Below are 27181 nucleotides of genomic sequence, written 5' to 3' on the forward strand. Positions count from 1 at the left end.
AAGACTGCACAACTACAGAATTTTTGCAGCCTTGGGTGCAAACTTTGGCATTTAATTTTTGATTTTGAGTACCATCTCCACTTTGGAGTCCTCAAAACCCTGTGGGTCAGTTCAGGTGACTAAATGTGTAATAGTGCCCCTATTTAGGGCTCAGTCCTGCATGTGCCAAAAGCCTCCCATGCTGACTGCTCTCAGCTTCCACTGAAGCCTATGTGGAGAGTATTCAACACTCTGTAGGAGTGGCCTTTTAGAGGCCTAGATATGAATACTGGGCTTCACTTCACATAAATCAGAATTAATGCTGTTTATCAAAATGAGAATGAGAAGACGCAAGACACACTGAAAGCCTGACAATTAATTTTGCCACTGTTTTAATTGAAACTTTGGGCCAAATATTGCAACTTCATCTGCAGAGATATCTACACTCATACAGAGCTCCATGAAAATGGGCGGAAATTCAGTGGGGTTCTGCATGGGTGCAATTGCAGGATCAAGGCTTCATCTGCTAAAATAAATATACAAGAGAGCTCACGTAAGTTTCTAGACTTTCTTGGTAAACAGCTGTTTGTGTTACTATGTACACCATATTATTTCAATTGTAAGCATGAAGAATTCATCAAAAATCAGATTTTCTTATTTCAGCAAGATATTTAAAGCCTGAAAACCAGAGAATTCCCTTTTCTGATGATAAATCTTGTGAAATTGTGAGACTGTTACATGCTTGGCTCATAAAAGATTAATATTTACTAACATGACATTAAGCATTTTTTAAAATTATCTACTAACTTATGAGTTACTTCTGTGAATTTGGATTTATATTTATGGTTCCTGAAAAGTCTCAATTTTTTTTCCAGATTATCTTTTTTTAATATCTGTATATTACTGTTTTTAAGGCCAAATATACATATTTATTCTCATGTTTATATTCTTGTGACTTCACATTTTAGCTTATTTTTTCCCTAGTTTCCTATCAATGTTTATTAGTACTTCACCTGGACACAATTTTCTGAAAATTTAGGTTAACAGGGCAGTAGCACATATGTAAATCAACATGGACAAGTCTAATCCTGCACCCTTTATGAACTACTGAATGGAACTAGGACTACTCATGTGAGGTAAAAGCCTGCTTATCATTATCATGGAAAAGGCTAGAAACTTTAGGACAAATTTTGCTGTTACGCCCATATAATCCATTGAACCCTTTGTGATTCCCTCTGATAACTGATTATAGTAAAAAAATGGCACCACCTCATTCAAAAGATATGCTCCCTGATTGTAATTAAAGCTATGTCTGCTTACTTTAATAAAAATCTTATTTCTGTTCCTATCTTTTACTGTTGTAAGCATTGCAGAGATAATGCAACTATGAAGGAAAGAGTTGAATTCTATGCCTTTTCACACATCAATAATAGAGCTGGTCAGAGAAACTCTGACAAAAAACCATATTCCATCAGAATATGTGGTTCCATCTAAATCGAAACACTTTGTGAAATCGAGTGATTTCACAGGAATTTTGTTTTGAAAGAAAGTCAGAAAAAAATTCTGACAACATCAAACTTCAGGGTTTTGACATTTTTGGAACCAAGTATTTTTAAAACATCAAAATGAAACACAAAACAAAAAAGTTCTGAATTTTCCTTGTGGAGAATTTCTAAAATTTACTATTTTCATTCCAGTTCAGAATGAAGAGAAATTTCAAAACCTTTGCGAAACAGAATGTCTGTCCTACACATAGCAGTAATCGGCAATTGGTTATTAAATCAGTCACGTCTATGTAAACCCACTTAAGATAACTGGGATGCACAGGTGTCATGGGGGCATAATCAGAAGAGAGCAGGATGTAACAGAGAGCAGATTTTATCCTGTGGGATGTTTAGCAGTGGTTTTATGCAAAAAGGAAAGAATTCAGGTTTGTTTTTAGAATCGCAGGTAGCGTATGTATAGTTTCAGCTTTTGACGTCATCCTGAGGTCAAAGCATGGTGCTGTAGCATCAGGAGTCTGAACTTAAAGGAGGAAAGAAAACAAAATATGGAAAGCCTAAGGTTCTCATCCTGCCATTACCTCCACATGGGCGGACTCCCACTGACATGCAAGGCTCATGCAGGCTCAGGAGTCTGCTTACACGGATACTAATCCACCTCCACGGTGGTGGCATGAACAGGTCTAATCAATCAATAGTGTCCAGGCCCTCCATGATGAGAAATAAGAGTTATAGCTAAGGAAACTAATTTTCTCTTTAACCAGTCTTCCGTGGTTTACTGTTTATCATCTCCCATCTGAATATGCAATTCCAAACACAGATTTTCAAAAATTCCTGGATAATATATTGTAAGCAGGGTCTGACTGAGTTCTCCCCTGACATTAAGGGTATGTCTACACTACGGAATAAGGTCGAATTTATAGAAGTCGTTTTTTTAGAAATCGGTTTTATATATTCGAGTGTGTGTGTCCCCACAGAAAATGCTCTAAGTGCATTAAGTGCATTAACTCAGCGGAGTGCTTCCACAGTACCGAGGCTAGAGTCGACTTCCGGAGCGTTCACTGTGGATAGCTATCCCACAGTTCCCGCAGTCTCCGCTGCCCATTGGAATTCTGGGTTGAGATCCCAATGCCTGATGGGGCTAAAACATTGTTGCGGGTGGTTATGGGTACATATCGTCAGGCCCCCCTTCCCTCCCTCCCTCTGTGAAAGCAAGGGCAGACAATCGTTTCGCGCCTTTTTTCCTGAGTTACCTATGCAGACGCCATACCACAGCAAGCATGGAGCCCGCTCAGGTAATCGTCACCGTATGTCTCCTGGGTGCTGGCAGATGTGGTACGGCATTGCTACACAGTAGCAGCAACCCATTGCCTTCTGGCAGCAGACGGTGCAGTACGACTGGTAGCCGTCCTCGTTGTGTCCAAGGTGCTCCTGGCCACGTCGGCTGGGAGCGCCTAGGCAGACATGGGTGCAGGGACTAAATTTAGAGTGACTTGACCAGGTCATTCTCTTTAGTCCTGCAGTCAGTCCTATTGAACTGTCTTATGGTGAGCAGGCAGGCGATACGGATTGCTAGCAGTCCTATTGTATCATCTTCTGCCGGGCAGGCAAGAGATGAGGATGGCTAGCAGTCCTACTGCACCATCTTCTGCTGAGCAGCCATGAGATGAGGATGGCATGCAGTCCTGCACTGTCTGCTGCCAGCCAAAGATGTAAAACATAGATGGAGTGGATCAAAACAAGAAATAGACCAGATTTGTTTTGTACTCATTTGCCTCCTCCCCCGTCTAGGGGACTCATTCCTCTAGGTCACACTGCAGTCACTCACAGGGAAGGAGCGAGGTAAATCTAGCCATGTATCAATCAGAGGCCAGGCTAACCTCCTTGTTCCAATAAGAACAATAACTTAGGTGCACCATTTCTTATTGGAACCCTCCATGAAGTCCTGCCTGAAATACTCCTTGATGTAAAGCCACCCCCTTTGTTGATTTTAGCTCCCCGAAGCCAACCCTGAAAGCTGTGTCGTCAGTCGCCCCTCCCTCCGTCAGAGCAACGGCAGACAATCGTTCCGCGCCTTTTTTCTGTGCGGATGCCATACCAAGGCAAGCATGGAGGCCACTCAGCTCACTTTGGCAATTAGGAGCACATTAAACACCACACGCATTATCCAGCAGTATATGCAGCACCAGAACCTGGCAAAGCGATACCGGGCGAGGAGGCGACGTCAGCGCGGTCACGTGAGTGATCAGGACACGGACACAGACCTCTCTGAAAGCATGGGCCCTGCCAATGCATGCATCATGGTGCTAATGGGGCAGGTTCATGCTGTGGAATGCTGATTCTGGGCTCGGGAAACAAGCACAGACTGGTGGGACCGCATAGTGTTGCAGGTCTGGGACGATTCCCAGTAGCTGCGAAACTTTCACATGCATAAGGGCACTTTCATGGAAGTTTGTGACTTGCTTTCCCCTGCCCTGAGGTGCATGAATACCAAGATGAGAGCAGCCCTCACAGTTGAGAAGCGAGTGGCGATAGCCCTGTGGAAGCTTGCAACGCCAGACAGCTACCGGTCAGTTGGGAATCAATTTGGAGTGGGCAAATCTACTGTTGGGGCTGCTGTGATGCAAGTAGACCACGCAATCAAAGATCTGCTGATATCAAGGGTAGTGACCCTGGGAGATGTGCAGGTCATAGTGGATGGCTTTGCTGCAATGGGATTCCCTAACTGTGGTGGGGCTATAGACGGAACCCATATCCCTATCTTGGCACCGGAGCACCAAGCCGGCGAGTACATAAACCGCAAGCGGTACTTTTCAATAGTGCTGCAAGCTCTGGTGGATCACAAGGGACGTTTCACCAACATCAACATGGGATGGCCAGGAAAGGTACATGACGCTCGCATCTTCAGGAACTCTGGTCTATTTCAAAAGCTGCAGGAAGGGACTTTATTCCCAGACCAGAAAATAACTTTTGGGGATGTTGAAATGCCTATATGTATCATTGGGGACCCAGCCTACCCCTTAATGCCATGGCTCATGAAGCCATACACAGGCAGCCTGGACAGTAGTCAGGAGCTGTTCAACTACAGGCTGAGCAAGTGCAGAATGGTGGTAGAATGTGCATTTGGACGTTTAAAGGTGCGCTGGCGCAGTTTACTGACTCGCTTAGACCTCAGCGAAACCAATATTCCCACTGTTATTACTGCTTGCTGTGTGCTCCACAATACCTGTGAGAGTAAGGGGGAGACGTTTATGGCGGGGTGGGAGGTTGAGGCAAATCGCCTGGCTGCTGGTTACGCGCAGCCAGACACCAGGGCGGTTAGAAGAGCACAGGAGGGCGCGGTACGCATCAGAGAAGCTTTGAAAACCAGTTTCATGACTGGCCAGGCTACGGTGTGAAAGTTCTGTTTGTTTCTCCTTGATGAAACCCCCCGCCCCTTGGTTCACTCTACTTCCCTGTAAGCTAACCACCCTCCCCTTCTCCCTTCGGTCACCGCTTGCAGAGGCAGTAAAGTCATTGTTGCTTCACATTCATGCATTGTTTATTCATTCATCACACAAATAGGGGGATGACTACCAAGGTAGCCCAGGAGGGGTGGTGGAGGAGGGAAGGAAAATGCCACACAGCACTTTAAAAGTTTACAACTTTAAAATTTATTGAATGCCAGCCTTCTTTTTTTTGGGCAATCCTCTGTGGCGGAGTGGCTGGTTGGCCGGTGGCCCCCCCCCACCACATACTTGGGCGTCTGGGTGTGGAGGCTATGGAACTTGGGGAGGAGGGCGGTTGGTTACATAGGGGCTGTAGTGGCAGTCTGTGCTCCAGCTGCCTTTGCTGCAGCTCAACCATACACTGGAGCATACTGGTTTGGTCCTCCAGCAGCCTCAGCATTGAATCCCGCCTCCTCTCATCACGCTGCCGCCACATTTGAGCTTCAGCCCTCTCTTCAGCCCGCCACCTCTCCTCCCGGTCATTTTGTGCTTTCCTGCACTCTGACATTATTTGCCTCCATGCATTCGTCTGTGCTCTGTCAGTGTGGGAGGACAGCATGAGCTCGGAGAACATTTCATCTCGAGTGCGTTTTTTTTTTCTTTCTAATCTTCACTAGCCTCTGGGAAGGAGAAGATCCTGTGATCATTGAAACACATGCAGCTGGTGGAGAAAAAAAAAAGGGACAGCGGTATTTAAAAAGACACATTTTATAAAACAGTGGCTGCACTCTTTCAGGGTAAACCTTGCTGTTAACATTACATACATAGCACATGTGCTTTTGTTACAAGGTCACATTTTGCCTCCCACCACCGCTTGGCTACCCCCTCAACCCTCCCCCCTCCCTGTGGCTAACAGCGGAGAACATTTCTGTTTAGCCACAGGCAAACAGCCCAGCAGGAATGGGCTCCTCTGAGTGTCTCCTGAAGAAAAGCACTCTATTTCAACCAGGTGACCATGAATTATATCTCACTCTCCTGAGGATAACAGAGAGAGATAAAGAACGGATGTTGTTTGAATGCCAGCAAACATCCACTGCAATGCTTTGCAATGCTACAATGATTCCCGAGTACGTGTTGCTGGCCTGGAGTGGTAAAGTGTCCTACCATGAAGGACGCAATAAGGCTGCCCTCCCCAGAAACCTTTTGCAAAGGCTTTGGGAGTACATCCAGGAGAGCCGCGAATGCCAGGGCAAAGTAATCCTTTCACATGCTTGCTTTTAAACCATGTATAGTATTTTAAAAGGTACACTCACCAGAGGTCCCTTCTCCGCCTGCTGGGTCCAGGAGGCAGCCTTGGGTGGGCTCGGGGGGGACTGGCTCCGGGTCCAGGGTGAGAAACAGTTCCTGGCTGTCGGGAAAACCGGTTTCTCCGCTTGCTTGCTGTGAGCTATCTACAACCTCATCATCATCTTCTTCGTCCCCAAAACCTGCTTCCATATTGCCTCCATCTCCATTGAAGGAGTCAAACAACACGGCTGGGGTAGTGGTGGCTGAACCCCCTAAAATGGCATGCAGCTCATCATAGAAGCGGCACGTTTGGGGCTCTAACCCGGAGCGGCCGTTCGCCTCCCTGGTTTTCTGGTAGGCTTGCCTCAGCTCCTTAAGTTTCATGCGGCACTGCTTCGGGTCCCTGTTATGGCCTCTGTCCTTCATGCCCTGGGAGATTTTGACAAAGGTTTTGGCATTTCGAAAACTGGAACCGAGTTCTGATAGCACGGATTCCTCTCCTCATACAGCGATCAGATCCCGTACCTCCCGTTCGGTCCATGTTGGAGCTCTTTTGCGATTCTGGGACTCCATCATGGTCACCTCTGCTGCTGAGCTCTGCATGGTCACCTGCAGCTTGCCACGCTGGCCAAACAGGAAATGAGATTCAAAAGTTCGCGGTTCTTTTCCTGTCTACCTGGCCAGTGCATCTGAGTTGAGAATGCTGCCCAGAGCGGTCACAACGGAGCACTCTGGAATAGCTCCCAGAGGCCAATACCGTCAAATTGTGTCCACAGTACCCCAAATTCGAGCCAGCAAGGCCGATTTAAGCGCTAATCCACTTGTCAGGGGTGGAGTAAGGAAATCGATTTTAAAAGCCCTTTAAGTCGAAATAAAGGGCTTCATCATGTGGACGGGTGCAGGTTTACATTGATTTAATGCTGCTAAATTCGACCTAAAGTCCTAGACCAGGGCTAAGTGATGAACTGAGGGAAGAGACTTTAGGAGCACACTATTTGCATGGACACACCTACTGTGCTGAGACCTTCAGCAGACAGAGCTGCATTGCCAAAGTGATCAATTTTGGCTGGTTTTGGGTTACAATTTATTTTAGTAACTCTTTCCTTAAGATTATTAGATCATTTTAACAATAGCTTTAATAAAAATGCTTGAAATTGAATGCATGGACAATGAAATTTGTTATCCTTATTGTATGAGTAAAGGGCAGCAGAACTGAAGCCCTCATTGAGGGGGTCACCCAAAAGTGAACCACATTCGCTAAGCCGGGGGTAGGAATGCCAAATCCAGTGAAGATGAGAGCAGGTAGGTACAGGTGTTTGTACCTGATAGTGTGATTCTGCCTAACAAGACCTAGATACCATTTGACTTTCCTGTATCCCATGTTTAAAGACAAAGCTGACTGAACTCACTTGAGAGTCCTTGTTTCTGTTCAGTGATGATCAGAGCTGAATTTGTTGATAAGCAGATCTAGGGGCTAAGACTTAGACCTACCATGGGGACAGTGTAGCGTTGCAGTGAAAGACAACGAAGAGACAAAAAGAAAAGGAGTACTTGTGGCACCTAGAGACTAACAAATTTATCTGAGCATAAGCTTTCGTGAGCTACAGCTCACTTCATCCTTACCTGATCACTCTCTTTACAGTGTGTATGGTAACACCCATTGTTTAATGTTCTCTGTGTATATAAATCTCCCCACTGTATTTTCCACTGAATGCATCCGATGAAGTGAGCTGTAGCTCATGAAACCTTAAGCTCAAATAAATTGGTTAGTCTCTAAGGTGCCACAAGTACACCTTTTCTTTTTGCGGATACAGACTAACATGGCTGCTACTCTGAAATGAAGAGACAGTTTTTCTGCTACCCAGAGATATCACTAAGAGCTGGGTTAAATGGTGCAACCTCAGAAGTGGCATCGCAGAAGTGCAGTGAGAAAAGCAGCAACAGCTGAGATAACAGCAGTAGTGAGCACCCTGTGGTGGAACCAGCGTTGAGTGGCGACATAGATAAGAGCTGCAATGAGCTACTTGCAGAGACAATGGCAGTAAAGGTGGCATAGCTTGACCTCGCCTGGGTTCATCTCCTACCTCAGAGGACCCACCTCTGAACTCTGGGTCTTTGCTGACCGAGGACAACCACTGTGAGTGGGGTGCGGCAGAGGGGACAGGGAGTGGTACATTAAAGGAACATCCATCAGATTTTCACACTGCAAGGTCAGAAAGTGAGGCAAAGGACATTGCCAAACGTATTGTGGGGTGGGTGTTTGCTTATGGTTACATGCTTCTGTACTGTGGTTATAGTGTTTTCTCAATTAATGCTTGGTTCCCTTTCAGTAATCAGTGCTTGTGAGTGGGGAAATATTGCCTCTTAGAGGTGGACAGGGGTGGTGTATAGTTTTCCCAGATCACTGGGTGGGGGCTTGAGCTGTTTTGCATTGTTAAAAGGAACCCCTAGATATTGAACCTGGCCCTTGTTGCTACTGACTCCACCTGGCAGGAAGGTTATATATATTAAAAACACTTCTGAGGACCCTAATCATAGGGCTCTACAGCAAAGTAATCCAGAGATGATTTAGGACCAGACTGAGCTCTAGCCCTACATGAAGCCTCTCTCCCTTGTGTCATTGCACAGGAGCAGAGGTGGATTTACAGTGAACCAGAGGGTGCCCTGGCATGGGCCCCCCCAATGACAGGGGCCCCTGGGCCAGGCAGCTGCGGGGGCAGAAGCTTGGTCCTGCCAGCTCCTGGGGCTCCTGCTGCAGGCTCCGCCACCACCAGCAGCCAACCTCTCCCCTCCCCCGCCTCTTCTCCACCTCCTCCCCCGAGCGTGCCGCATTTCCACCCCTTCCCCTTCCCTCCAGTGCTTCCCCCACGGCCAAACAGCTGTTTGCCAGTGCTCAGGTTGCTCTGGGAGGGACAGGCGGAGCCGCAGGGTGCTCAGGGGAGGAGGCAGAGAAGAGGCGGGGGCGGGGCCTTGGGGAAGGAGGTGGAATAGGGGCAGGGCGGAGCAGAGGTGGGACCCCAGACTCCCCCTGCACATACCTCCCCCCCCAGTCCCCTGCCATGAGCCGCTCAAGGCAGGAGACTGGGAGCACCCCAAGACCCCAGCCCACACCGCCAGTCCCCTGTCCTGACTCCTGCACCCCCCTGCGCTCCCTGACTCCTGCACCCCCACCCTGAGCACCAAACGGGAGCTCCTGCACCCCCCACATTCCCACCTACACCCCACGCACCAAATGGGAGCTGCCCCAGGTAAGCGTTCCACACCCCAACCTCCTGGCCCAAGCCTGAGCCCCCTTCCTCATTCTAGCTCCTGGCCAGGCCCTACATGCCAACCCCCAGCTCACTCCTGCATCCTAACTCTCTGCCAGACCTTGTACCCTCAGCCCTGAGTCCTGCACCCCCCTCATACCCACCCAGCCCCCTGACTCCTGCACCCCCTCATACATCCCCAGCCTTGACTCCTGCATCCCCTCAAACATCCCCAGCCACCTGCCCTTCCTGAGTCCTGCACCCCCCATATCCCCAGCCCCCTGCCCACCCTGACTCCTGCACACACACACACACACACACACACATATCCCCATCTTCATCCCTCGCACCAAACGGGAGCTGCCCCAGGTAAGCACTCCACACCCCAACCTCCTGTCCCAGCCCTGAGCCCCCTCCCGCACCATAAGTCCTGGCCAGACCCTGTACCCCAATGCTTTTTTACATTTTTTTTAAATAAAGCACTCTTATCTAAAGCGCTTTACAATCGTTAGCTAATGGTACAAACAATATTTGGAAAGACCATTACGTGGTCCACCGAGACCCTCAGCAATTTTCAAGTGGTCTGTGGAAAAATAAGTTAGACTACAAAAACAATCAGGGTACCTCACTTTATTTTCATTTACTTCCTATTACTTATAGGAGGAGGAGGAAGAAAAAAAGAATAAAAACGGGGGGAAGGGGAAGGGGAGGAAATAAGAGAGAATGTTCTTTTTCTTGGCTGAGTTCCAAGGAGGGATCCCAAAAATGAAGCTGAGCACAGGGCCACAGGAACTCTCTGCCACGTACAGGAGCTGGGCCCAACAAGAGTCCAGGATAGCACCTCCAGTTACTATAATCATGATTTGAGTTATGTAAACATAATTATCAGGTTACACACCCAGTTGTATCAATTAGCTAATAAGTTAATATTAATGAAAACGCCATACAAATACATACACATATAGCTCAGGGATGGGTGGGATGTTGCCATTTCCCTGCCTCTGATAGGGTTCATCCAGTCTCAACATTGTTAAACAATACCTACCAGAGGAATCTCATCTCTGGAATGCTCTAAAATGACACCTGGAGAGTAATTTTTTGACTTTGCAATCCAGATTGCAGCAGGAGTCAGGTATTTTAAAAAAATACCTAGGAGAAGATACTTTCCTTACAAGCTCTTTATCCCTTTCATCATCCTTTTCAAATTACACCCACTGAACACTTTGCTGTACTATCAACATATTAAGTATATTTTTCAGGAACAAAATATAAATATTTCCAGTGAAGTAAACATAATATAAACTCATTTGCCAAGTGCTTTTGTCTCCTCCCTGACTTATGATTGAGCTTTTTTTTAAATGAAAAAAATAAATGAGATTTTCTATTTCCTCACCTTCCTCTTTCAAGCCCATGTACCTGTGTGATTTATCATGGACTGAGAGGCAACACTGAAGACAAAGACTAAATCAGACTCCATACCTAACTGTGAAAGAACCTTGTTGAAATATGAGGAGCTGATCTCTATATAAATATTAGCTATTACATTGTTTTCCTAACTTTGAACCCATATCAGATGTAATTACATAGGGCAGTTATTTTATCTGGGAGTGGAGTTACACAATCAGGTTGGACTATGTTGCAATGAATCACCTCCACTTTGGCCCTAACACACTTTTCTACCCTTAACATGCACACATACCTGCTTCAGAGACACAACATGCCTTAGGTTGGATAGGAACCAAAAAGGCTCAGAGCAAAAAGAGTCCAGCATGTCGAACAGGCACTGCTACACAGTGAAACCTGCTTACTCATTGGTAGCAGACTGTGTGTACAGTGCTCTAGGCTAGGGGATACTTAAAGAGTAGGCATCTCAACAAACAGGATTGAGCCCATAATGTCTGATTCACTGGAGACTCCATAAGTAAATACTTCCAAGCTTCCTTGACACAATGAACTGAGTGTACAAAAGTCATCACTTTTGCTTACAGAAGTTATTTATAAAAGCAGGTGAAAAACTTTATCTGGTTTTGTAATGAAATTATCCCATTAAACCACAGACACTATAGGCCTGTGCCTAGGGGCCCAGCTCCTGGTGACTACATCACAGAGAGTCTTCATTATTAAAAAAGTAAGTTTCTAACTTCATGATTGTAAAGCAAAGTATGTAAAGAAGACATGATGAAGGGTTCATGCACCTGAAAACATTCAGGGCACACCCTGAGTGTTGTGTAGGAGCAGTGCACACACTGCTCCTTCCAAGGACATGGACCATGGGAAGTCGCCCAGAGGACATGAACCATGGGAAGCTTCCTTGGACTGGGCTCAAGGCCTGAGAGCAAGGACTGTAGTAGATAGAGGCTGGTAAATAAGAATATTAATCAAAGTCATATTATTCCCTTTGTTGTTTCCTTTTGCGGTTGGAGTATGTAATGCGCAGGGGGGAGAGAAATAAAAGAGAGGGTGGAAAGCTGACAGGCAGCAGCCTGCTTGCTTGCTTAAAGCCTTGTTCTGTCTTGTATTTGAACCGCAACAACATGAACTGGGCATAAGTGATGTAGTGACACCTGCCTGAGGACTTGTCTTCACTGCACTGTGATCCACATTTGAGTTAACTTCTCTCAAGTTAGCCTAGCTTAAAGAAGAGCAGTCACACTGCAATACAAGACTCAAGCTGCCCAGAGTGACTGTATTAACAGCACAGAGTGGTTGAGTCCCCCCATATTACTAGCTCAAACAGCAGCAGCACTTAGGCGTCACTTTACTCCATACTCTCTGATGGGCCACAGCGAGCTCAAAGCACTTCTGAGCTAGAGATTTTGTGTGTGCGCATAGGAGTCAGGTTAGGTACAACACAAATACTAACACTGCAGACCACCAGTGGAACAATTGCTCTGAGGGATGTACAGTACACTCAGTATCTGTATGGGGAAATAATTGCAAGACCATGGGTATGTCTGTGTGATGTTTTTGCCGGGGACAGAACAGGACTGGAGTCTTAGAATTTAGTAAGTAATCTAGCTAGATATGTGTTAGATTCTGTTTGTTTAAATGGCTGAGAAAATAAGCTGTACTGAATGGCATGGATATTCCTGTTTTTGTGTCTTTTGTAACTTAAGGTTTTGCTTAGAGGGATTCTCTATGTTTTGAATCTAATTACCCTGTAAGGTATTTACCATCCTGATTTTACAGAGGTGATTCTTTTTTACTTTTTCTTCTATTAAAATTCTTCTTTTAAGAAACTGAATGCTTTTTTCATTGTTCTTAAGATTCAAGGGTTTGGGTCTGTGGTCACCTATGCAAATTGGTGAGGATTTTTATCAAACCTTCCCCAGAAAAAAGGGGGTAAGATTTGGGAGGATTTTGGGGGGAAAGATGTTTCCAAACGAACTCTTTCCTAATAATAATAATAATAATAATACCAGTGTTAGACAGCGAAAGTCCAAGGGCAAAGGGTAAAATAGTTTGTACCTTGGGGAAGTTTTAACCTAAGCTGGTAAAAGTAAGCTTAGGAGGTTTTCATGCAGGGCCCCACATCTGTACCCTAGCGTTCAGAGTGGGGAAGGAACCTTGACAACAGTGTTAGACACTAACACAAGATCCTGCTGCCCAAGAATCAGCAAGTAAAACAGACTAGATCAGTTTCAGTGTCCCAGATGAATAAAATATAAAGATCAATTTTTAAAAATCATCATAATAGTTAGATATATAAAAGTCTTACCATATCACCAACTCCATTCCTGTTCTTAGCATTTTAATATCAGGGTGTTGTTAATAATATTGACAAGAATTTTCTTAAATATAATTTTCACCTAAAAGTATGATCCAGGACCCTAACCTGCAAAACACTTATGTAGACGTTTAACTTTACTCACTTGGGTCCTGATCCTGCAAAGAGTTACAATCATGCTTAAACTTTATGTACTGTAGTCCCACTGACTTCAATTTTGTGTTTTAATTGAAACATTCTCTTGCTGTGTTTATTTCAATGGACTGCACACGGTGCACAAATTTAAGCACATTTTAGTCTTCACAGAATTAGGATCTTGAGTAGTCCCACCTGTAAAACTGGTCATGTGAGTAAATTTGCATACCTGCATAAATATTTGCAAGATAAGGTTCTAAAACACAGAAGGCTGGATCCTGAAGCATTGAAGTCAACAGAAGTTTTGCAATTGATTAGTGGGAGCAGGACTGGGCTATGACCCCACTATAAAATGGGGGATCTCTCAGGATAATCAGTTCCAGATAATTCAGTGCAGACTGTGCAATACAAACATTTCCTAAACAGCTACTGGTTAGGAGCTACCTTCCTGTGTGGTCTCTTAAACAGTTTTTTTTTCTTAGCCTTAATTTGAGGACAATAATTAACCAGTATACAGCCTCTTATTCTGGGAAATGTGAATAGTTCTTAACAGGGTGAGATTATTATAAATTGTAACACCTCAGAAATCCTGTGTGTAACCCTTACCATCCCAAGTATGTAGGGATGTGATAATTATAAAGGTGGAAGGTAGTAAGACATAAAGGCTTGATTTTTCAGAAGTGCTGAGCCCCCCATGAAGTCAATGGGAACTGAAGGTGCTCAGCACCTCTGAATACCAGGCCGGAGGTAGCTCCTGCGCCGGACAGCAGCAGATCACAGCCAATGGATTAAAACAGCATTTTAATCTGAAATGCTACTTCGTGCCCCAAGACATTTTTGAAGCATCAGCTGCCTGCTGCCGAAGGTTTCCGCGTGGGTGCCCGGAGTAGCCCCAGGACCGCTCCTGTTCACCCGGCCCGGGGCAGTGTCAGCAGCCCGGGGAGGACAGAGCGACACCTGCGGCTCCCTCCTGCCCCAGTGCAGCTGGGGGCCCGGGGTTGTGGCCGGCAGCCCCCAGCGGGGAGGGGAGCTGAGCAGGTGCAGAAGGCGGCGGCCGTTGGGAGGTGACTCCCCCGGCACCTGAGGGGGACCCCGGCGCGAGGGCGGCGGTTGGCAGCCCCGAGGGCTCGCGCCCCGGCGGCTCTCACCTCCGCTCCTGCTCCAGGCGGTGAAGCAGACAAAGGAGAAGGCGGCGCTGAGGCACAGAAATGTCACGATGCTGCCGGGCTTGAGCCTCATCTCCCCGCATGCCCCAGCCGCAGCCTCTCCTCCAGCGACCCTGCGCCCGCGCTGGCCCCGCGGCTCCCAGCGCTCCCCCTGGCCGCCCGCGGCCACGCCCGCCCCGGCAAGTCTGCCCTCCTTGAACTCGCCCCGTCGGCGGCGCCCACCTGGCAGGGCACCGCCGCCCCCGCCCTCTAGCGCGCTCCCCCTGGCGGCGCTGCTGCGGCAGCCGCCCGGCTCCACGCTTCCTCCAGCCCCTCGCGTCTCTCGGGAGCCCCCAGCCGCGCCCTGTTCTGCTCCGAAGGGCTCGGGGGCCGGCGAGGGACAGCGCTCCTCCTCTCCCCGCCCCCCTGCAGCTAGCAAGGCTGCAATTCCACCTCCCGCCCTGCCCCATGGCCAGGCACTCGCTCGCGGCCCTAGCTTCCCAGTGCTATGCCGCGTCACCAGGCTCGCTCCCGCCTCCCCGGCTGCGCTTCTCCAACTCGGGAGCGCAAGAGGCCGCGGAGCCGGTCAGCGCTGTCCTGGAGGAGGAAGCGTACAGTCAGCCCGCGAGATCAGTGTGGGCTCCCCCGCGCCTGGTGCCTACTTACTGCATCGGAGAGCTGTATTCTTCCGTGCGAACCAGGATCTCCCTCACACCACAAAAGGGACAGGTGTCAGGGGTAGGAATGAACCACGCCACGTACACAACCATGCTCACGGCACCCAAAGGAGACAAAATAGGATCTTTTATTGGCCCAGCTGCTGTTGGTGGGAGAGACAAGCTTTCCAGCCACACACAGCTCTTCTTCAGGTAGCTGGAAAGCTTGTCTCTCTCACCAACAGAAGTCGGGCCAATAAAAGATACCTTGTCTCTCTAATATCTAACATATGCATAAATATTAAGATATACGTTTACCTCTATCCATATGTGCAAACCCTTCTGTCATTGTACAGTGCCCAGCACACAAATACATAAGAGAACTGCCCAAAATCTTTATCTATATGTACTTATAATACGGCCAAGTTACAGGGGCAATGGGAACCTTAAATTTGGAGCTTCCCAGTTTTCACTGAGACTTTAAATTTTAATTGAACCATGTTAGTTTAAGTCTAATTTCTATAGTGAGAAAGGCCCCTCCTAATCTTCCTTTGCACCTTAACAATGGGCGATCTTACCCCTCACATGGCTTTGACAACTCTATTTTCACCAGTTACTCCCAAATCTCTCTCTCCACTCTGGATCAGTCTTCTGCAGTCCAATCCCAGATCTTTGCCTGTCTTTCTTACCAGAGGCGGATTTACAATGAAACACACAGTGCCCTGGCACGGGGCTCCCCAGCTACAGGGGGCCCAAGGGCTAGGGAGCCCAGACCCATCCAGCACCCCCTGCAGGGGGACCACGATGGGGCAGAAGCTTTGGGGGAGAGCAGGGAGGGAGCCGTTTAAGAGCTGTGCTGGAGGCACAGTGTGCGATACATTCTCCCAGCTGGTGAGCTGGGCTCCTGCTGCCTCCCAGGGCTTCTGCTGCTGGCTCGTGCTGGCGGCCAGGTGAGGCAGGCAGGTGAGGGGCCAGCTGGGGGCATGCTGTAGGGGAGGCGGCTGCACTCCCCTGGTGGGGTGTCCGTCTGCACCTGTCCTGCTGCCCTGCTCCTCTGGACGCCAGGCAGTGCAGGTGCAGTCCCTGGCGTGCACTGCTGCTGGCAGCTCCTGGAAAAAGGCCAGAGGAAGGGAGCAACAGGCCAGCAGAGTCTCAGCTCTCACATGCTGCTGCCACCACAGCTCCCTTTGGCAGCGAACAGGAGTAGCAGTAGGGCAGGGACAGGTCCACCAACCAGCCAGGTAAGGTAACCCAGCGGCCACGACTGGGACTGCCCCAGCCCTGAGCCCTTCCGCCCCGCGCACTTCCCCCTACACACCACACATACCCCCCAGCCACCTGCCCTGACTCCTGCACCCACACACACCCAGCCTCACCCACATCCCCTTCCCTAATTCCTGCAGCCCCTCATTCCCACCCCCACCCTGAGCATCAAGCAGGAGCTTTTGCATGCCCCCCATTCCCACCTGCACCTCTAGCACCAAACAGAAGCTGCCCCAGGTAAGTGCTCCACACCCCAACCCTCTGCCCCAGCCCTGAGCCCCAACCTGCTCCTGCACCCTAACTCTCTCCCAGGCCCCACACCCCAACCCTGAGCCCTCTTCCACATCTTAACTCCTGGCCAGACCCTGCACCCTAACCCCAACCCCACTGCTGCACCCTAACTCCCTCCCAGACCCCACATCCCAACACTGAGCCTCCTCCCACATTCTAACTCCTGGCCAGACCCCACAGCCAATGTTTTTTTTATGTTTTTGTTTTGTTTTGTTTTTTTATAAAGTGCGCTTATCCAAAGCACTTTACAATAGTTAGCTAACAGTACAAACAATATTTGGAAAGATCATTAAGTGATCCGCTGAGACCCTTACAAATTTTCAAGTGGTCTGTGGAAAAATAAGTTAGAATACAAAAACAATCAAGGTACCTCACTTTATTTTCATTTACTTTCTATTACTTATAATAGGAGGATGAAGAAAAAAAGAATGAAAAACAGGGATGGGGGAGATAAGAGAGAATGTTCTTTTTCTTGGCTGCAGGGTGGGGTAGCAAAAATGAAGCTGAGCACAGGGCCCCACTAACTCTAAATCCACCACTGTTTCTTACATTTCTATTTAAACTCAGTATAGCAAAAAGTGAGCTCCTGATTATCTGTCCCCTGCCAAGGTATCCCCTTTCACTCTTTTACTTTGTCATTGTGGGCCACACAAACATCCCCCTAGTTAATCAGGCCTATAATCTGTGTCTTATTGACTCTGCCCTCTCAGTAGATCAACATCCCAGGCTGTGTCTATATCTTCCTGCTTCTTCCTACACAAGATTTCAAAGAAGCCTTTTGCCTCTAATTGCAACACCAAAACTTTCCTCCAGGCCATTTCACACTGTGACTACTAGTACAATCTTGTCCTGTTCAGGTCTATTTGGTTGGTAAAATAATTTATGTGCCCTGTTCTTACAACATCCTACTCCTCAACAACCCTGCTTTGAGTCCTTCCCCTCTGCATCTGAGGAAGTGAGCTGTAGCTCACGAAAGCTTATGCTCTAATAAATTGGTTAGTCTCTAAGGTGCCACAAGTACTCCTTTTCTTTTTCCTCTTATTTCACCATATCAAATACAAGCTTCTCAAGTGCGAGCCACAAAGGTATTACTGCAATCCACAAAACTCCCACTTGGCTGCCACCTAATCCTGTAGGAACCTAAATTCACTCAGTGCCTACATTTCTGCAGTAAAAGTTCCCTAGGTACCTATGTTTCTGCCTCTGACCATGTGCACTGCTGCTTCCCTCTAGGCACCTGGACACTTATGTCCCACCCCAAGCCCTAGAGCAATTTACAAACTAGGGAAGACAGGCATTTGGCTGCTTAACTCACCTGCAAGGGACTGATCCAGTAGGTGTGCTCAGAGGCCAGGTCAGGCCCCTCAAGCAAGCTTACACAAACCAGCTGGGGAAGGGTGGAAGAAGGATCAGGTCCTCCCTTATAAAACTAGCCTAGGAGCTAGGGTACTTCACTTAGAATGTGACATCCCCCACCCCGATTCAAGGCCCTCCTCCTGAGGGAGAGAAGGGATTTGTACAGGGATTGGCCACCTCTCGGGCAATTGCTCTACCCATTAGGCTACAGAGTGATTCTAACACTTTCAGTTGCCCAACTAATATTTATTAAATAATGTAATTAAAGTGGAACAATTTCAATATGACAGACTAAGGGAGACCCACATCAGAATATTCCATAGCCTAGTGGTTACAGCACCTACCTGAGAAGTGGCTGATCTCTGTTCCTATCTGTTCTGCCCCTCAGTTGGAGGGATGACTTGAACTGGGGGTCTCCTACATCCTGGCTGAGTACCCTAGCCACTTGGCCAAAGATTATAAGGGAGGGCTGCCGCTTCCTATCAGACTCTTTTGATTTTGGCCCCACAGACCATGTAGGCAACCAAATGCCTATCTTCGCCTTGTTTACAGATCACAAACCGAATTAGGTGCTCCCCGCAACTTGGATTTAGGTGCCTATTTCTGAGATGGGCAAGGCTTAGCACACACCCCTTTCCTCAGCATGTCCCATTGGATAGCTTAGATCAGTGGTTCTCAAAGCCGGTCCGATGCTTGTTCAGGGAAAGCCCCTGGTGCGCCGGACTGGTTTGTTTACCTGCCGCATCTGCAGGTTCAGCCGATCGCGGCTCCCACTAGCCGCGGTTTGCTGCTCCAGGCCAATGGGGGCTGCGGGAAGGGCGGCCAGCATGTCCCTTGGCCCGCACCACTTCCCACAGCCCCCATTGTCCTGAAGCAGTGAACCACAGCCAGTGGGAGCCATGATCGGTGGAACTTGAGGACATGGCAGGTAAACAAACCAGTCCAGACCGCCAGGGGCTTTCCCTGAACAAGCAGCAGACCGGCTTTGAGAACCACTGGCTTAGACTGTTTCCCACCTAGCATGCTAGCTTTGTGGATCACAGTCTCAGGCTCCTATCTCTCCCCATTCATTGTATAGGAGCCTTGGCACCTAACTCAGGCTTTGAAGATCACAATGGTGTTCCTGTGATTTTCTAGGCACTGAGAAGTTAGGTATTGTGATGCTTGGCATTGCAATGCTGAGGTCCCAGTCCCTTTGTGGATCCCCGTCCTGGTCCTCACCTTTAAGGTTTTCACAGTTTACTTCCCACTCTATCTGCTCCACAATCTTATTTTGTCAATTATCTCTTTGCACCCATGGCCGGCTCCAGCTCTTTTGCGGCCCCAAGCAGCAAAGAAAAAAAAAAAAACAAGCCTGGTTGAGCTGCCACCAAAGTGCTGCTGAAGAGGATGAGAGGGACTGCAGGGCTCGCCGCCGAATTGCCATGGAAGACCTGGATGCTATTGGCCGCCCCAGGCACCTCCTTTCTTCGTTGGTGCCTGGAGCCAGCCCTGTTTGCACCACCAACAAAGCGAGCATCCATGACCTATTTGTCAGCTTTCCCTTGAGCATCTTCTTGCTCTCTCCCATGTTCCTCATGTGTAGGATGCTACCCTAGAAAAATAAAAAGTGATAAAAACCATAAAGCTATTTCAACTATGATACTTATGGAACACTACTAGCTGATAATGGCTAGGAAAGCATTAAGCCAATCTCCTTATTTATCTCAATTAAGCAAACAACATAACCCTCTATAGCTATAAATAGAGCATACAGCTAATTTATGCAAAACATACTTGTATCACTATTACCCCATATTTCCCTTATCTCCTCCATTTGGTTGGTTATCCACTGATTCCATTTCATATTAAATTAAGATTAGATTCCCTTGGGGACAGGAATTCTGTTTTAGTATATGTCTGTACAGAACGTGGCATACTGCGGCCCTGATTTGATTGAAGCCTCTGTGAGCCGCTGCTACTACTCATACTAATAAAATGTTATGACCTCTAAAAATAAGCTAGTTTATCTGAGGCACTCACAAGCTATATGCTGCTTCTCATCTTCTATTGGTACAACCTTCCTTTGAGCTTTTAGAAGTGTAATAATAAAATGATTATTAAGAGAAGTAAATTATATATGTTGATTATTATTCATTAATACCCATGGGTGTGATAAACATCTTACAGCAACATATGTATGCAGCCTCTTTGATGCAGAGTTTGCACCCTAGTTTCCAACATGAAATATTATAGGAGGACAAATGAAGCTAAGGAAATAGGAGAAATACCCAGTTACAGTGACAATATTACATGAGGTCTTGGAATTGAAAGTACACATCACAAAGTTTAGTTACTCCCATTTAATTTAACATTTAAATAGCATTTTTCATATTCCATGCCGTGAGTAGACACCTTTCTTAGCTTGCTCTCAAACAGTCCACATACAACACAGAATCCCCAGAACCCTATTCCTGGGATCTGTTTTTTATTAATAGTAAAATAATATAAAGTTTAGTTCAAAATTTCACCCTAAGATTATCTATTCCTGAATTACTCCTACCTGACTGCTCAGTTCAAACCAGGGCTTAAATTCTCATAGCATATTTCCTGAAGTTCCCCACACCCTTAGGGTGACCAGATGTCCCAATTTTATAGAGATAGTCCCGATATTTGGGGCTTTTAAAAATATGGTTACCCCCCAACCCCCATCCCGATTTTTCACACTTGCTGTCTGGTCACCCTCCACACCCTCTGCATTCAAGGCTCCGGGCTTCAGGTGCAAGGCAGGGTTCTTGGGGCTCCAGCCCTGCAAGGTAGGGGTAGGGGTGTGTGTGTGTGTGTGTCCACCAATGCAGTAGGGCTCAAGCCCAATGGGATGCGCCAGGGGTAACTGTGGACCCCCTGAAATTGGCTCTCTGAACCCCTATTCCTGGGATCTGGTTTTTATTAATAGTAAAATAATATAAAGTTTAGTTCAAACTTCTCCTTAAGATTATCTATTCCTGAATCACTCCTACCTGACTGCTCAGTGATTAGAGCACACTCTTGAGAGATGCAGAAGACTACTGCAAACAAAGGGGGGAATTGAACCTGGGTCGCCAAGCGTGTGTTCTAACAAAAGCACTAGATTAGAAGTTATAAGGTGAGCACTCCTGGATTTTGAATGGGGTTTGATCTAGTGAATGGGCTCTGAGCACACCTACAGGCTCAAGCCTCACAGGCAAGATAGGCACTCCTCAACCTACCTTTTCCTGGTTTGGGAATCATGCTGGGGGTTAGGCAGGAGATAGGCATCCAGTGCATGCATATGCCCACAGGCAGAAATTTAGGGCCTTTCTACATGGTGTCAGGAAAGTGCTCCTGCCTCCTGCAAACTATATTTTAGAATGTGCCAGCAGCGCACTTAGAGCATTCTACAAATCCTCCAGAGCCCTTTGCTGGCATCATGTAGACAAGACCTTAGGCACCTACAGAACTTTTACCCTGAAAATGTAGGTGCCAAGTGAATTTAGGCACCTACAGCAATTGGGAGCAGCCAAGCAGGGGTTTTGTGGATCACAGTGGAGCCTAAAACTGGGATTTAGGTACCTAAATGTGGGGTTTGATGTGCCTAATTACCTTTGTGGATCTGGGCCTATTTTCCCAGGACTAAGCAAAGCAGAGTGCTTCAGTTCTGTTTATTGCTTTAAAATGCCGGTGTGGTCTTTGGCAGTCATTTCTTCAACCTGTTTGCCTTTTCAATATACTCAGAGCAATACAATATATTACTTGTGATCAGGGTAGTTGTATTAACAAATACCGAGTACATAAACTTCTTCTGGGCATTTGAGGTAATAGTTGTTTTGAATGGTAGTCACATTGCCTACGGAAAGGTTGGGAAAACGCCATCAAATCGCTAACGGAAGCAGCTGGCTAACTAAATTAAAAACAACCATCTGACATTAGTAAAACACCACAATTTATTTTCCAAGTCCATGAAGGTGTTCAGCACCAGGAACATATAAAGAAGCCCAAAGCAATACCAGCCTCTGACACTTCATGCCACACTCCCAGTGGACATGATACATTACTTTTCAGAGAGATGTCACAAATATAACATGCACTATTTGAATAAATAGTCAAAATAGCAGGATTGGTTTGTATTAATTGCAGATTACATTCTTCTTTATTCTCAGGTATCCTTGGTTACTTAATTTGAAATGATCAAAGGCACCTAAGGGAGTTAGGCAGCTAACTTCCAGTGAACATCAATGGAAGTTTGATTATCCCAACCTTCCTTTTCCATGCTGTCAGTATACTGACAATTAGTCTCTATATTAGAAAATGACGAATGGATATGGTTTGCCAATTTATCACCACCCATCCTGATAATCACATCAGGTCTGCATTTAATCACATGTCCACTCCTGATAAAAACAAATGCTTTACACAAGTCACATGATCTTGTGTAGTCTAGTTATAGTTTAGAAATTCGGAAATTAATATGGCCTAGGGAGCCACTAGAAAGGCTGGGATTAGAACTCAGCTATTCCTGCCTCCTAACCTATTCTCAGGGCATGGCAACACTTGCAGATGTAGAGTGCTGTGAGTTAAACCTGCCTTCGTAGAGCACAGTAGGGAAAGTGCTGCAGTCTGTCCACACTGACAGCTGACAGTGCACTGGCATGGCCACATTTGCAGCACTTGCAACAGCATTGGGAGCAGTGCACTATGGGCAGCTATCCCAGCATGCAGGTGACTGCAACGTGCTTTTCAAATGGGGGTTGGGGTGCCAGTGTGGACAGGGAGTGAGCTAGGACGCCCGGGGCTGCTTTACTGCGCTGTAACTTGCAAGTGTAGCCAAGCCCTCAGTCACTAAACTAAGCTGCTGGTTACTCGGTTTGTTTTGCTTTTAGCAATGAAAATACCAGTCTTCTTTAATCTGTATTACAAACATTTTACATTACTAATCAACTTGTTTGTCTCTGATATGAAGCCATAAAAGTGAACATATCTAGGATGTGGTTGGGCAGATTAAGCTGAACACATTGAAGTGGACGATGTTATAACTTAAAACACATTAAATTTTAGTTTATTTTCAGAGCCAGCTAGTAAAATTTATTATCATTTGTCCCCAGAAACTAATAAAATACCGAGACAACATACAGGGGAAAGTCTGGTGTAGGCTGTCAAAAATGCATTAGGTTAGTTATTAAGGTTTACTCTGAAGCAAATAGTTACTCAGAGCATGTTGAATTATGATGATCACTTACTTAATAATGAATGCAGGGAGTGGAGAAAAGTGTTAAACTGTGGAAAATTAGAGTGTGGCGTTTGGCGACTGGGCACATTTCAACTCTATTGCATCAATTGTTCCTCAAAATGTAAATATACCAATAGTAGCTAAGGTTTCACTGCCTGGCATAAAGTCAGAATTTACTGGCAAACATGCCCTCCTTATTTGCTCCATTCCTTTCAAGTCTCTCTCCTTACCTTTCTGCCAACGGTGCCTTTAAATTTACTTCCTTTTGTCTATGTGAGAAAGTTGCACTGGTTTAACTTGATTTGGCTTTTTAATTGACATAGTTAAGCTAGAACAAAACTTGCGTGGACTCATTTTTATACATGTGGCTTCTTTTTCTTTAATTAAACTTCCTCTTAATCAGTTTAAGCTAAACCAAAATAAACCACTCATACCAAAATAAGAGCATGTATACTGCCTTTTGCACAGATTTAACTATATCAGTTTAAATTCACACCTTAAGTTTTATTGGTGCAACTTTCTCGTGCAGACAAGCCCTCAGAACCATCTCCCTCTTCTGTGCATTATTAATTTGTCATTCTTCTTCAAATTCATTCTTTAAAAGCACATTTATGCTATAAGACATTTAAACAAGGGTGAAACACTCCCTGAGTTTATATTGTCACCCAAGGTACTATATTTGTCAGAACTGTTTTGTCTGCCTGCAGTATGCTGAATGCTCCTTGCGGCTATGCAAAGCACACTATCAGAGTTCAATAAATAATAAATATTAATAATGTATCTAGTCATGTGGATTCCAGTTCCTCATGTTTCCAATCATTATTAACCTATTACTGATGCAGCAGACAACAGGACCATGTTTCCAGCGGCACTTCAAATACATGGACAAAATCTTGACCTGATTTGTAGCAGCTTATTAGCTAATTTCAAAATAAGATATGGGACCATAGAGTCACTTGTAACACACAGACCCATATAACCAAAAAGTCCAGTGATGGAATTATTTAAGGAAGTGAAGAGAAAGGATTTGTGAAGAGGAGATTCTTATATTTGAAATCCCTCAAAATTCATTTTTACACAGAAAAGTATACCAAATTTCCTGAAATCTCTCTGGGAAGGAACATGTCAGGACAATTATTTTTCAAGTAGCAGCCAGGAAGTCTAAGATACTTCTATTTACAAAAATATTAATAAACAATAAATATTTTCAAAATAAAAAAGAAAGTATTTATAGCCTTTTCCCTGTTATTTTATCTTACCCATCTACTTTTCATAGTGTAAGGGTATGTTGCACCATTACCAGCCTCAGACATTTTTTAAAATGTAATTTAAAGTGAATTATCAAAACTCTAATAGCCATCAGCATTGGTGAACTTCTTGGGTGACTGAAGGCATTCAAGCATATCTGGGGCATGAACTACTAGCCTACTGATTCACACTGTTTGTGTTTTATTATTACATTAGGTACTTCAATGATTAAGAACAAATCAAAAGTGTGTCTCTAGATTTTAAATTTGGGGGAGAGTGCTTATTAGTTATGATTTTAATACCCAATTCCCATTCATATATATTGGATTGACAGATGTTTTGGGAAAGCCAGCCCACCATAATTTCTTTATTTCGATTTTGATCTAAGAAATCCAAAATGCTGGACACTCTTAACATACATTTATACTTTACAAAACAAATCATCCAAAGCCTCATCACTTCTCCTTCCTGCACCCTATCACATCTCATACGAATAACCATGCAGCAGACCAATAAAATTTAAAATCACCAGACAACAATCCCATCATAAACTGCTTCAGCCCTCCACAATGCCTCCTTAAACAAGTAAGCTTGGGAGCATGCCTGAAGCTCTATAGACTCAGGCCATTTTGGAATAGGGGGAGGGGAGGAATTCAGAGCACTCCAAAGGAAAAGATCCCTCCCAACCCCGGAAAAATGCTCTGCTAGCAGCCATCTCCTCTATACCAAAGGGGGATCCAACTTAGGAAACTCTGAAGATTTCAGTGGTGAAAGTGGAGAAACTTCAGTATGCCACTTTGTAATGTATGAAATTTTACTAGCAGCAGCAAAACTTAGAAAAGACAATAAATGTGAGGAAGACGCTTCCATCTTAACAATATTTAATCTTGGAGAAACATTATAAACTAGGGCTAGATACTGCAAACTCTTATTCATGTGAATAGTCCTTACTCACTGAAGTAGTCCCATTGGCTGTTTCCTGGGATAAGGAATACTAGTGAGTTGGATTTGTAGGATCTAGCCCTTATATTGTCTGAATATATTTTTTCTCATGAGTAACTAAAGTGGTTGTCCCACATTTTCAGTGGCAGTTTCACACATTTAGGTAGGTGTAAGCAATTTTACAGATAAGAAAGGTCAAGATGAATATTTGTCAAAATTTAGGATAATCAGAATGAATAAGATTATTCTCTGTGTGTTGCAGGTGTCTTTCAGATTCCCTTACTCTGAATGACTGCCACTAACACTAGTTCTTTTCACTGGGCAACAGTCACTGGAAGGGAAAAAAATCTGATTTACTACAGATTAGATTCATGTTGGGGGTTATAGGTTTTTTTCCCTGAAGGTGAAGGAACTTCTTAGTGTGCATTAGTTGCAAAGGGCCATAAGTGGTCATGAAGGAGGGTATCATTTCTCTTTGCATTGAAATTATGGTAAGAGGTCAGGTTGGAAGATTGATCAGTGTAAATTAAGAAAGGAAGCTAAAATTTTCAGAGAGCTGAGACTGACACCACAGTATTGATTCCATTTGAGTAATTAGTAGTTTATAGAAATAGCATCCCTGTGAAAGTAAGTAATCAATCAATCTTACTGGACTACACATTTGTTGCATTTCTGTAATGGATACAATAAAACTCCAACAAAAGGAAGTTTCATAATGAATGTTGTATTACATTAACTGTAAACCTCTTACTGAAATCATCAACACTGAGAAATTACAGATGTATAGATTACAGAGACAGAAGAGATTATTGTGATCATCTAGTCTAACCTCCTGTCTAACGTAGGACTTCCATGATTTAATTATTGTTTGAACTAGTGCGTATCTTTTAGGAAAAGCATCCAATCTTTATTTAAAAATTGCCAGTGATAAAAATCCACCACAATCATTGGTAAATTTTTCTAATAGTTAATTATTCTCACTTAAAAATGTGCACCTTATCTCCAAATTTGTCTCACTTCAGCTTCCACCCATTGGATCTTGTTCTCTCTTTGTCTGCTAGAATGAAGATGCTATTATAAATTTTATATCATCTATGTAGCTACTTATAAACTGAGATAAATCACAACTTAACCTTCTCTTTGTTAAACTAAATAGATTTAACTTCTTGAGTCTATCACTATAAAATATGTTTTGCTTTAATCATTCATATGCCTCTTCTCTGAGCCCTCTCCATATTATACATTCCAGCACAGATCTCCAAAGGTATTTAGGTGTCGTGACACTGAGCATCATGGTGCTGAGAAATTCACAGGAACAACACTGCAATTCACAAAGCCCGACTTAGGTGCCTAAGCTCCCGTACAATGAATAGGGATGGATAAGCACCTTAGACGTTAATCCACAAAGTCAGCATGGTAGGTGGTTAGCTGTCTAAGCCAGCCAGCCACCAATGGGAGTGACTGACAAGAGGTGTGTGTGTGTGGTAAACTCCACCCCATCTCAGAGACAGAAGCCTAAATCCAAGCAGCGGGGAAGCACCTATCTCTATTTACAATCCACAAACCATGGGATAGGTAATTGGCTGGCCAAGTTGTGTGCAGGATCCAAAACGGCAGGGAGAGATGAAGGTGGCACTCCTTTGTAATCTTTAGCATAGTGGTTAGGATACTTGCCTGGGATGTGGAAGGCCCCTCATTCAAGTCCCGCCTCCTATTGAGTGGGAGAAAGAATTTGAACAGGGATCAGCCA

The 27181-nt window shown here is 45.5% G+C and overlaps 1 protein-coding gene across 4 annotated transcripts in view; it reads right to left on the reverse strand.

The window, feature by feature from the left end:
- The window catches only part of MGAT4D (MGAT4 family member D), a 118094-nt gene extending 103265 nt beyond the window's left edge, over positions 1 to 14829 (reverse strand). For 3 of the 4 annotated variants that reach the window (XR_012158574.2, XM_073341191.2, XM_073341190.2), the window contains exon 1: positions 14455 to 14829. Coding sequence is in view for 2 of the 4 variants with exons in the window: in XM_073341191.2 (XP_073197292.2) it covers positions 14455 to 14545 (91 nt within the window). In the remaining 2 variants the exon portion in view is untranslated. The remainder of the gene's footprint in view (positions 1 to 14454) is intronic. The other variant, XM_073341192.2, reaches the window with a different exon arrangement.
- Positions 14830 to 27181: the final 12352 nt, after the last annotated feature.

Source organism: Lepidochelys kempii, chromosome 4 (genome assembly GCF_965140285.1).
Source record: "Lepidochelys kempii isolate rLepKem1 chromosome 4, rLepKem1.hap1, whole genome shotgun sequence".
NCBI classification, from domain to species: domain Eukaryota; kingdom Metazoa; phylum Chordata; order Testudines; family Cheloniidae; genus Lepidochelys; species Lepidochelys kempii.